Genomic DNA, 12,754 nt, shown 5'->3' on the forward strand with positions numbered 1-12,754 from the left:
TATTTATAATTATAATTAATATTTACACTATCGACAATACTTCTGAACATCAATCTTTACATTTAAAACAGAATTTAATTTATCAGCCAGTTGAATCCCTGCTTCCTTTTTCAAAACCAGCATGTCAGTGTTGACATCTCTTTCTCACGGAAACACAAGGTGTTCCACATGGTGTTCCACATCTGGTTTGAATAATTTAGATACTGTTGTACATTTTCTGCATTTTATATTTTCAACATGTTACATTTAAAACTCTTATATGTTTATCATATGCACCTGCCTGCGATAATAGAGTCCTTGTTTGTGCAAACTTACTTGGCAAATAAACCAGATTCTGATTTGGATGGAAGCTCTGACCGAGCAGCATTGTTGTTGCTGTATCGTTCTACAGGTCCAGGGAGGGGTCCAGAGAGAGGTACTAGTTCTACAGGTCCGGGGAGGGATCCAGAGAGAGGGACTAGGACCCCTCAACCCCCCTACAGGGCAGTACAGGAAACATCATCAAGACTACACCACTGCTGTAACAGCTGAGGAGAAGGTGGTGGTTGAGGTGGTGGTTGGGGAGGTGGTTGAGGTGGTGGTTGGGGAGGTGGTTGGGGAGGTAGTGGTTGAGGACTGAGGAGGAGATGGTAGAAGAGGTGGTGGGAGGGGGAGTAGTAAGTAGAAGGAAGTGTTTGTGGTGGGACCAGGACAAGCCTGTGGTGGTTGTGGTGTTTGGGAAGAGGAGTTTTACAGGGTCACAGAGAGGGAGGACTGACAGGAGTCCAGGCGGAGGTGTGGTGTGTGTGTGGAGAGCTGTCGTACTGGCCGCTGTCCTGCAGGTCCAGGCTGCTGTCATACAGTGGAGAGCCAGAGGGGGGCGCTGTGACCAGGCCGGGGTAGAAGGAGGGGCCACACAAGAACTGGGAACCCAGGCAGTTAGCCAAGCCCCCTCCTACCTGGGAGACTGGGGGGAGGGAAGGGCTGCTGACAGACCAGAGGCTGGTGTACTGACTGGGGGGGAGATGGAGGAGGAGTTATTTTCAATTCATTTCCATGTAATCTTCATATGACTGTCATGACATTGATCCAAGACACCAACATTGATCCCTTCAATGTTGGAGTGGAGGAGAAGAGAGAGAAGGGGAGGAGAGAGAGGAGGAAGAAGACATGTTGAAGAGAAGGAGAGGTGGAGGAGAGGGTGGAGGAGAGCGGCGGAGGAGAGCGGTGGAGAGAAGGAGACGAGGAGGAGGAGGGTGGCATCCACGGACCTGTTGTTCCCAGGAGGGGCGCTGTGTGCCGTGGGCAGCAGGGAGGGGTGGGAGTTCATCTGCAGGCCCCAGCTCTCACGACAGGGCAGCAGGGAGGGGTGGGAGGATGTGCTGTCACTGTAGCCAGCTGGACAACAGACACACAAACAGGCAGACAGACAGACACACAACCAGGCAGGAAGAAGGGTAGGCAGACATGGAATGAAATAGTCTCTCCTGGTTGTGCTGGTGTACATATCTAACACCCGTGTCTCCTGGTTGTGCTGGTGTACATATCTAACACCCGTGTCTCCTGGTTGGGCTGGTGTACATATCTAACACCCGTGTCTCCTGGTTGTGCTGGTGTACATATCTAACACCCGTGTCTCCTGGTTGGGCTGGTGTACATATCTAACACCCGTGTCTCCTGGTTGTGCTGGTGTACATATCTAACACCCGTGTCTCCTGGTTGGGCTGGTGTACATATCTAACACCCGTGTCTCCTGGTTGGGCTGGTGTACATATCTAACACCCGTGTCTCCTGGTTGGGCTGGTGTACATATCTAACACCCGTGTCTCCTGGTTGGGCTGTGTGAGCAGCCTCCTCCCTGGACAGAGTGTCTGCCAGCCAGCTGTTTACAGCTACGACCCTGCGCTCACACAAAGGCCAGAGGAATGCCAACCATCCTGGTCACACAGACATGTTTGACTTTCTGGTTAATGGCAGGGAAGACAAGGAGAAGCACCAACAGGAGGACACACACACACATCTGTGGGCCTCAGAAAGGTGAGAGAGGTGGTACTATGTGTGTGTGTGTGTGTGTGTATTTGTCAGGTGTGATTGTGTGTATGCCTGATTGCATGTTTGTGTATATACGTTTCTGTATATTTGTATGTATGTATGTGAGTGTGCATGTTTATGTGTGTGTACAGTGTGCTCACAAGCAGGCCTGGTTCTGGGTGTGTGTATGTGTGTGCAGGGTACTCACTCGGAGAGCTGGTTCTGGGTGTGTAAGGGTTGCAGTATGGGGCAGAGCGATGGTTTCGCAGGGGGGAGTATCTCTCACAGCTGTGGGGGGAGGACAGAGACAGGGGCCCCCCAACCTGACCCTGGGGGCTGGAGGAGGGGCACAGTGACCCAGTGCTGGGCAGAAACCAGCCACTCACTGGGGGAGACAGACAGTCACACTGGGAATTAGTACACACACACACCCATACACACTCTCACACTGGGAGTAACAACACTCACACTGGGAGTAACAACACACACTCACAGTGGAAGTAACTACACACACACACACACACACACACACACACACACACACACCCACACAGTGGAAGTAACTACACGCACACACAGGGAGTAACTACACCCACACTTACAGTGGGAGTAACTACACACACACTCACCGTGGGAGTACCTACACACACACTCACAGTGGGAGTACCTACACACACACTCACAGTGGGAGTACCTACACACACACTCACAGTGGGAGTACCTACACACACACTCACAGTGGGAGTACCTACACACACACTCACAGTGGGAGTAAGGAGGCTGGTGGCTCTCCCTGGGGTCCTCTAGGAGGTCCTTGTGGTCGGTCCTGAGGAGGAACACAGGACTCAGAGCAGCCAACATAATACAGTTTTACCTCAGTGTTATCTGATAACTGCATTATCATAGCTGACATTATCTGACTGTGGCACTCTGGTAAAAATACTGACCGTTCTTCAACTCCAACCACTGTTATACTGAACTGTGCACTTCTAATTCTGGATTATCTGCTGTTTTATATGGAGTATTTGTAATTGTTAGCATCTACTGAATGATGATGCAACAAGAATGACCAACATATATAATGTATAAATGTATCTATATTTCTGTTAAATCTCCAACAATGTATACCCTCTCATAATGTTTCCTAACCATAACCCAAACAGCAAATAACACTTTCCAATGCAGTCAACAGTCAGACCTCTCTTTCACATCCAGAAATGCCTTGGCAAATGGGTTGAACTTGATTTTCAGAGCAGTGATCTGAAAATACCAAAATCAATGTAATTATTAGACATAATTCATGAGAAACGAAAAGTTTTTGATCAAATGTATTGAGTTTCTCTTCATTAAGACAATATATGAAGAATATGAAAACAGAAACCATCGATGTCCAGATACCTCCTCGTTCTGATATGCCGTGACGGCGATAAACTGGGTCTCCGGGAACGAGTGGCTCGTGATCATCCTCTGCGGGCCTCCGACTCGCACGATATGAATACGTGGCTCATACTTGTGCAAAGAGTTTAACATGATCTAAACAAATATATATTTGTTTATTTTATATAGGCTACGTATATATTTATATAAATGTATCGGATGTAGAATCATACAAGTTTTGTAGCTATTTCCATTGAAAAATGTAGCCTATATGTTTTCAAATAATCCTCAAGGGTAAATAGACTTTGTTAGACTATAGGACCAATAGTCAATAAAAGTCAATTAGCCTAAGTAATACAAATATGCAATAGGCCTACAATATATATAGGCCTAGTTAATAATATGGAATACAGTTTCAGATTTCTTACCTGGCCTCCGCCGTTTAGTTTGTTGGTGAGTTTGACTTTACTGAAGGAGACCGGAGCTTTCATCCAGTGCGCTCCGAAGTTGGGCGAGTCGGGATGAATGTACACACAACTTGGAGTCTGGGGCTCGGGCTTGCCACCGGGGACCCACTCTCCGTTAACGTACTTCCACCGGTGGTTGTCAGCGGCCACGAAGTCCAACAGGATGGAGTACATGGCGTTGGGGTCGAGCCCGGAGACGTTAACTTTTAGCACGGGAAACATCCGCCTAGAAATCATGATAGTCGACTAAATTAAATATCAACACTATAACAGGTTATATATTGAGTAGGTTGTAGCCTATCTACTACATTTAATCATGTGTAATGAGGACTGTTTAAACTAGAGGACGTAGTAGGCTATTTTCTGGTCGTCCGTTAACTTATCCTAAACCACGTAAAAAAATGGATGCAACTTTTGCTACCTTAAAGCCTACTTTTGATTTAACAATAGTCTGTTCAGAAGGCTAAAAAACTGTTTCAATATTTGTCGTTGAAATCTAAGCCATACCTTCCGTTTTTGGTAACTATCATTTCATTAGTGAGATCCTTGAACTTCTGCCACAATTCGTTTTCGTCTAAGCAAACTTTCAGATTTTGCTCCGTGGGATCCCCCTTCTCGCTGCCCGACTGAGGCTCCACGGCGCTGAGAAGGTGGTCTACCCGGTACTGGGGGCTCTTCTCCGGGCAGTCACTGGCACCTGTGGCCATCCTGTTCAGCAGCTCCAGGGTGGAATGCTGAGGTGTGAGCATACCTTGTTTTTAAGTAAATTAAAGTTAATTTGTCTTCCTCGAAGTCTGAAAACACTAATATTTCCAGGTTAATTCCAGTTAGGATTTTGAAGAAAAGCAACCTATATACATCTGCCCTTATATACCCCGTAGTGCCAGGCCGTTACCGGATAGGCTCAAACCAGAGTACTGGTTGGCTGATCTTCGCTTTGATGTCTACGTCGTGGTATGGATTGGTCTCTGCCGCGCATATCAATGGGGAATACACATTGTGTGAAGGTAATTGCCGGACGAGAAATTCGAATGAAGCCCCTTGCTTTATTACTTCATTCTGTAAATATTGACACTCATATCAAAGTAACACACGCAGTTAGGAAGCATGCATTTAAATGTTTTTTTTAATTTTAATTTTTATAGACAACGGTTACAAACTTTGCTCTATTCTGAAAGGATGGACCCCCGCCTATCTCTAACTGAAGTCTGCTATCTGGTCTGTTTTTTCGTCAAACTACAACGCAAGTGGCAAGCACCTGCAATTTTTATGTATTATACATAACATATACACTAATTTGATGTGCAAAATAATAACCCAACATCTCCAACAGGAACAATCTGAAATATTTTTAAATCCGAGAGAGTTAAGTCAGATGTTTCTCTTTTCCAAATACTCTTATATTGACGGTAAACTGGTCAAATCCAAATTTACAGGTTCATTGGTAATTGATTATTTGCTTTAATATATGTTATTATACAGTCTTACAGTCTACAGTTAAAATATGTTTTCAGACCTCACTCCGAGTGATTGAAACGATTCAGACACCATAAACGGAACTCATGATCCTTGCCAAATTAAATATCTGGCATCAAAAACGTCCTTTTCAAATGGCCAATAAAGGACAGCGTTGTGCGTCATCTTCATTGGAGGTGTGTGTCCTGGCGACGTCATCTCGGAGCCCTCAGCTTTCCTCATCCCTGGCATAGTTCCACCACAGCTGACCCCCTGCAAGCACCACCTGCACATGGACACACCACACAGTCAGCATGGAGGACAGCCGCCACCACCACAAACACCTGACTCTCTCTGACAGCAGAGCCTTCCTGCCTGGCCTCTGTTGCTGAACACAAGCCTTCGTGGAATGAAGAGAAGAGGAAACAACCCTTCCGGAGGTGTCTGACTTGACCCGCGAGCTGTGGGCTGAGTGCTTCAGTCTACAGGAGCATCACAAGGTCTTCTCATAGAAGGGACCTTTAGATGACAACTTTACATCTACACATAGAGCCTGCTCATAGAGAGAGCCTTCTCTGGTCACAAACAATTCTGAGCCTGTGTTTGAGGAGTGTTTGTGAGAGATGGCTTACCCCAGAAGGATTCCTCTCGTACACGTCCTCCATGGATAGGGGGACTGGAGTGTGGCTCCCGCTTGCTGCCTCCCTAGCATCATCATTGCTGCAGGGCTGTGGTTGCTCCCCAGGACCCACAGGGGGGGCACCACGCCCCTCTGCCTGGGGAGGAATGGCACTGGTGCTCTGGCTGGGCTCTGATTGGTTCAGGCGAGGGAGAGGGTGAAGTCCTCCAGTGAAGCTCTTCTTCTCTGGTGTGGAGTAGATGTCTGGCAGGACACCCGGCTTCTGGTGAAGAAGAAGATGACATGACAGTCTTTTCCTCTAAAGACTGGTCAATGGGATCAATACAAACAATTTGGAAGAAAAAAAATACACACATATATATATATACATACATACAGTATATTCCAGTAAACAATAAGCTCCATTTCAGATTTATCAGGCCAAGTATTTGAGTTGGAGTATCACCTCTGGTTTCAGATATGAGGAAATATTTATTCTGTCTTTAACAAACACCAGTTGCCATGAAGACAGCTGTAAACAAACGGAGGGAGCAGTGCTAGGTGGGATGTCTGAAGTTGTGCTGCCTGCAGGTGAGCTTGTGTCCTGCTACTGACCCACTCCTGGTTGCTGGTCTGGGGCTCCCAGCTCAGACACGGCCTGTCTTTCTCCAGCAGGCTGCCCAGGAGAGTTCATACCACCCAGAGAAAAACAAACACCAGAGTTTACACACCAGCTGAAGGAAGACCTCATGATTCTCTCTCTCTCTCTCTCTCTCTCTCTCTCTCTCTCTCTCTCTCTCTCACACACATTCAGTATTATTTTTATTCAATAGTTGTTTTTTTAAATCATATTTTATATGATATTGTATAACTCTGCCAGTATTTTTTGTTTGTTTTGTTGTACATGTTCTACATTTATATTTAGTTTATTATGTTTACTGTATGCACCTGCCCACCAAAGTAAATTTCTTGTTTGTGACCACTTACTTGCTTACACTATTCTGTTTCTCTTGGGTTATGAAGGACATGGCCTGTGTCTGAGAGACGGCCATGTTGGTGAGGGACAGGGTGTACCTCTGAAGGATGGCCATGTTGGTGAGGGACAGGGTGTATCTCTGAGAGATGGCCATGTTGGTGAGGGACAGGGTGTATCTCTGAGAGATGGCCATGTTGGTGAGGGACAGGGTGTATCTCTGAGAGACGGCCATGTTGGTGAGGGACAGGGTGTATCTCTGAGAGACGGCCATGTTGGTGAGGGACAGGATGTATCTCTGAGAGACGGCCATGTTGGTGAGGGAGAGGGTGTATCTCTGAGAGACGGCCATGTTGGTGAGGGAGAGGGTGTATCTCTGAGAGATGGCCATGTTGGTGAGGGACAGGGTGTACCTCTTGAGAGATGGCCATGTTGGTGAGGGACAGGGTGTACCTCTGAGAGACGGCCATGTTGGTGAGGGACAGGGTGTGCATGCGGTGCAGCTTGATGTTGTAGAGCTGAGCTCTCATGCTCTGCTGTGGAGGCTGAAGTAGGGTCTGAACACAATACAACTTCCCTCACACAACCAGTCTTGATTTCCAGCAGTATGTGTGATCCATAATGTGATCAGGAGGACTAAGGATGAACCCACCTCAGGCATACTGCTTTGCAGGTTTTTCAGAAAACTGGGTTGGAGGCTGGAAAATGTTGGAATCTTCACCTGTGTAGACACCGGACATTAGTACATGAGCACCTGGATGAGAATCCGAAAAAACGACACACATCGATGTGAGAACATGTGACTCTTCAGTCTCGGATGCAGAGCAACCGGTGGAGGGGTAACCATAGTGATGGTTGATGGCAGATAATCGGACTTGTGGTGATTGCTGTTCACCACATTCCTGGGGTCCTGTTTGGAACCACCACCGCACACAGCTCAACCCCCTCCCCCCAGTCTTCAGTCACTTCCAGTAGCTTTCCTCCTCTCACCACCTTCCTCTCTCACACACAGACTTCAACACGCTGTCAGCACAGGTCTGGGTGAGTAATGCTGCTGGCCCATTATCCTCTGGCCCGCAGTAGACCCGTCTCCATGCTGTTTACCTACCCTTCTCCTGGCCCCCACACCCCCCACACCCCCCCTGCCCCTCCACACCCTCCTATCCCCTCTCCTGGCCACCACACCATCCTCCCCCCTCCCCAACACACATCCTACTCCTGCCCCCCCCCCCCCCACACACACACACACACTCCTCCTGCCCCCGCCACAGTCACACCCTCACTTCTCCACACACCCTCCTCTTCCCCTCCCCCATCCTGCCGTCCCCCAGTTGCCCCAGTCCTATTTGAGCAGCCTCATTCTCACACGGAGGAGATAAAATGAGTGTTGCCTGTCTGCCTGGTCATATATGTCCCTCTAACCCCTCAGAACCCCCTCTCCTATCCCCCGCCCCTCCCTTCTCCCCTCCCCTCCCTTCTTCTCCCCACCCCTCCCATCCATGATGATGTTTTACACCAGTGTTCCACATCTAACATGTTCACTAAAGTTGACTGGTTAATGTCTCTGTGTATGTCAGCTTGTGTGTGTGTGGTTGTGCTGTATGTGTGTATGTGTGTGTGCATTGATGCCCAAGCGCATGCTAGTGTGTAAGTGCGTGCGTGAATGTGTGTGTACTTGTGTATTTGTGTGTGGTTTGATACTTACCCTTCTAGCCATCTGCTCTGTGGGATCCTGCTACAAGGTGGCACAAAACATAAACAGTTAGAGACAGTTAGAATCCACAGCTTCTAGACAGACGAGCTCTCACACACACAGACAGGCCTAGCCCTCACACACAGGCAGACAGACAGGCCCAGCCCTCACACACAGGCAGACAGACAGGCCCAGCCCTCACACACAGGCAGACAGACAGGCCCAGCCCTCACACATAGGCAGGCCCAGCCCTCACACAGACAGGCAGACAGACAGGCCCAGCCCTCACACACAGGCAGGCCCAGCCCTCACACAGACAGGCAGACAGACAGGCCCAGCCCTCACACACAGGCAGGCCCAGCCCTCACACAGACAGGCAGACAGACAGGCCCAGCCCTCACACAGACAGACAGACAGACAGACAGACAGGCCCAGCACTCACACACACAGACAGACAGATGATGAAAAAACGGGACTTTGAAACACAGACAGGCCCACAACCGCGTATTATTATTATTATTATATATTTGATTGTTTTGCATTATGCTGCAGCCTTTTGACCGGCCGTTCGGGAAATCTCCCGACTGCCAATCCGACCCTGGGCCCAACTCTCACACACAAACACACACAGGCAAACACACACCCAGACAGGCCAGTGTCTCAAACCCACACTGTCCACAGACACCACTCTCTTACAAACGCACAGAAGCACACACACAAATGCACATACAGACAAGTTAACGGGATAGAAACCAGCAGAGCAGCTTGTTCTACAGCAGAGTATGAAGGAATGAGCAGAGATTCTCTCATCAGTCCCTGTAGTTCAGCACTCCTGCTGTTCTGTACTGGATTGGCAAGTGTGTGTGTGTGTGTGTGTGTGTGTGTGTGCAGGTTAACCATTACAGTGTCAGCTCCTTGCTGCAGTAAAGGTAGTGGACTGTACTTCTGCCTGTTCTCTTTCTACACATTGCTGTTACAAACGTGTGACATTTCTCACACTGGGGAGATCAAGACTGGGCCTGCTGTTACTGGTGAGGCCTTCCCCTTCTCCTCCTCACCTCCCTCTCTCCTCCTGTCTTCCTCTACTTCCTCTCTCCCCCTCTCCTCATCTAACCTCTCCTCCTCCCTCTCTTCTGTCTTCTCCTCTCCTCTTGTTCAGCTCTAATTGGTTTTATTTCAGGGGGAAGGGAGGGGTATTTCTCATAGGGGTGGGGAATGCTCCTTGTGGAAGAGCAGAGCTGGGGGGCAGATAGGGGAGGAGAGGAGGAGTGGATAAGAGGGCATGTAGGGGAAGAGGGGAGGTATGGAGGAGGGGGTGGTGGGGGTGGATGGGGAGGATTGGAGGTAGGAAGGAGGGGAGGGGTGATTATTCAGGGATCTTTCAGATGAGGAAGAAGCGTTTCATGGTTCCTAAACCACAAGGAGTCTCTGTAGAACCATACTTCAGGGGTTTCTTGTATTGTTCTATACAGCTGTCATTGAGAATGCATACTATTATTTCTGTACCATGTTGATAGGCGAGATGTGGTTACTTGTGGCTGCTCCTTGACTCTGACCACTAAAATACCGCAGAACTCTGCACTTGTGATCATTGGTGTTCTGCTTTACATGTTGTTGTTCATGTCTCAATGAAGGTTCTGAAGTTCTACAGTTTAACTCACCTGGGCCTTAGGTGTCTTCTGATCTCTGTGAGGAGGAGGAGGAGGAGCAGGAGGATGAGAGCTGCCCATCACTATCCATATCAACCAACACAAATCTGTTTAAGTACACCCCAAATAAACCTCTCCATTCTGCAAACTACCCCTGTGTACTAACCCTAGACCCAGATACACATAACCACAGAGTACACTGTCTACTTACAAAGCTTGTTAGCAATGCTGATACACACTATGTAGCTACACACATCCTCAAATAAACATGGTTTCTCTGTCTGGTGACGTCTGTCTGAGTGTGATGGCTGTTGCCCAAAGAGCAGCAGTCTGTGATCAGGACTTGGTTTACTTGTGGTGACAGAATAAACACTGAACTGTTGCAGTGTGTGTCCTGCTGGTTCCTCTGGGGCTGGGCTGGACCCTGCTGGAGGCTCTGCAGATCAGAAACAAGCGTGTGTTGGTCAGTGAGCACAGCCCATACGGCATCATACAGCTGTTCCCTAAGAAGACCTTTGAACATCACATATAGCACTCAATTTTGTTCACTTTAGAGATCTAGAACATAATAGATTTTTTTCCCAGGCAACACATACCTACAAGTATGTGTGTGTGTGTGTGTGTGTTATATATGTTGTGCATGGAGATGTCTACCAGGTAGTATCTGCTCTTGGGTAGAGACGTCAGGAAGGACTCATCGTGGCGGAGAGGGGAGAAGGGCAGTCTCTGTTTCTGGCAGACAGACAGAGGCAAACAAGCAGACAGGCAGAAAGACACAGGCAGACAAGCAGACAAGCAGACAGGCAGACAGGCAGGCAGACAGACAGACAGACAGACAGACAGACAGACAGGCAGGCAGGCAGGCAGGCAGGCAGGCAGGCAGGCAGGCAGGCAGGCAGGCAGCAGGCAGACAGACAGACAGACAGACAGACAGACAGACAGACAGACAGACAGACAGGCAGACAGGCAGACAGACAGACAGACAGACAGACAGACAGACAGACAGACAGGCAGGCAGGCAGGCAGGCAGGCAGGCAGGCAGGCAGGCAGGCAGGCAGGCAGACAGTAGGCAGGAAGACAGGTACAGAGAGATTAAATGAGTTAGAGAGGGTGAGAAGGGAAGGGGTTTATGAAGCAGATCTCAGGGGTTGGGAACCTGAGCACACACCACAAATCAAAAGTAAACATCCATCCACAGGAAGCCATTACCAGCAGTCAGGACCCATTAGAGCCCAGCGGGTGTCTGAAGATTTGCCTGCCCTGACCAGACCCGGCATCTTCCACTGAGGAAACAATCCACCAGTTTCATTTGCTCAGCAATTTCTACCACAACAGTCTTACTGGTCAGCCCATAAAAGGCTTTACAGCTCGGCCTTTGTCTCCCTGCGAGGTTATAAGAAGACCAGCCCACCGTGGAGTATACCGGAGCTTTTATTGAGGGGGGGGACCCCAACCACCAGGCCACACCACCACCCCCAGCCCCTCCCCCTTGCGATTCTTGTGGGGTCAACCTCAGACACCCCCATGTGGGTATGCAGCTCTGTCTCCTGTTCAACACTTCAAGAGTTTCAACAATGTATTATCTCTGTGTCACATGTTTTATAATGCTTGGAAAAAAATACAACTGTGTGTGTTTCTATGTGTGTGTGTGTGTGTGTTTCTGTGTGTGTGTGCACGTGCACATGTGTGTTTGTGTGTGCGTAAGAAAGATAAGAGGAGGACTGTGTGTGTGGGTGTGATAGAGAGAGAGAGAGAGAGAGAGAGAGAGAGAGAGGGAGCGGGGGGGAGAGAGAGAGACTGCTGTTTAAGAGAACTTGAGGTAATATTAAATGCTTTGTGAAAACACTCAAGCTTGAGGTTAAGAAAAGCCTTTAATGTGACATTATTTCCATGCATTATTACATTGGCTAATTGTTATGGTGTACTTTTCCAAGACAGAAGTTTTCAACTTAAACTTCCCCATATAGTTTTTTTTTTAAGCATTTACTCACAATATCTGATGTTCAATTTACAACCCCTTGGTAGCTCTACTTTTCCAAACTGCCCACCTCAGACACAGGTCTCGCACACAGGTACACATAACGGAACATATTTCAAAAGCATTTAAGAGTATTACTGCAGTTCAAAGAACACCTATTATGTTCTTATATATAAAAACAATACAAAACTGTAAGGAAAACCTATTCTACATCTATCATATAAATACTCAGCAATTACATTTAAGTTCTATTTACCAGGTGGCACAGGCTGGAGAAGTGAGCCCTGTGTTATTGGCTGGTTGAAAGAGAAGGCCTAGTGTTATTGGCTGGTTGGAAGAGAAGGCCTCGTGTAATTGGCTGGTTGGAGGAGAAGGATGAGTGTTATTGGTGGGTCCTGAGTAAACTGTGGATCCTGAGGTTAGACCAGTTGAGAACCACTGCTGTAGGCCAGATTTCACACAGATTTTCACTTAAACGTGAACTTAAACTTAAACAAACAAGGCGACACAGCGAATGTGGCAGCTATTTTTCT

General features: G+C 48.0%; 2 protein-coding genes across 2 annotated transcripts; both read right to left on the minus strand.

Annotated features, from left to right (window-relative positions):
• Positions 1-737: 737 nt before the first annotated feature.
• On the minus strand, positions 738-4,561 carry tbxtb (T-box transcription factor Tb). The gene is made up of 8 exons (XM_084710005.1): positions 4,362-4,561; positions 3,816-4,080; positions 3,409-3,543; positions 3,209-3,270; positions 2,775-2,836; positions 2,219-2,395; positions 1,251-1,377; positions 738-993 (listed from the first exon to the last, which is right to left on the minus strand). Exons 1-8 carry the CDS (start codon positions 4,559-4,561, stop codon positions 738-740), a joined length of 1,284 nt encoding a protein of 427 aa, XP_084566131.1.
• Positions 4,562-5,007: 446 nt separating this feature from the next.
• On the minus strand, positions 5,008-7,254 carry LOC146267733 (uncharacterized). The gene is made up of 3 exons (XM_084710275.1): positions 6,544-7,254; positions 5,942-6,211; positions 5,008-5,595 (listed from the first exon to the last, which is right to left on the minus strand). Exon 1 carries the CDS (start codon positions 7,251-7,253, stop codon positions 6,912-6,914), a length of 342 nt encoding a protein of 113 aa, XP_084566401.1. The 5' UTR covers position 7,254; the 3' UTR covers positions 5,008-5,595; positions 5,942-6,211; positions 6,544-6,911.
• Between the last annotated feature and the right edge of the window lie 5,500 nt (positions 7,255-12,754).

This window comes from Hypomesus nipponensis, chromosome 11 (assembly GCF_054491055.1).
Source record: "Hypomesus nipponensis isolate SF chromosome 11, ASM5449105v1, whole genome shotgun sequence".
NCBI lineage: Eukaryota > Metazoa > Chordata > Actinopteri > Osmeriformes > Osmeridae > Hypomesus > Hypomesus nipponensis.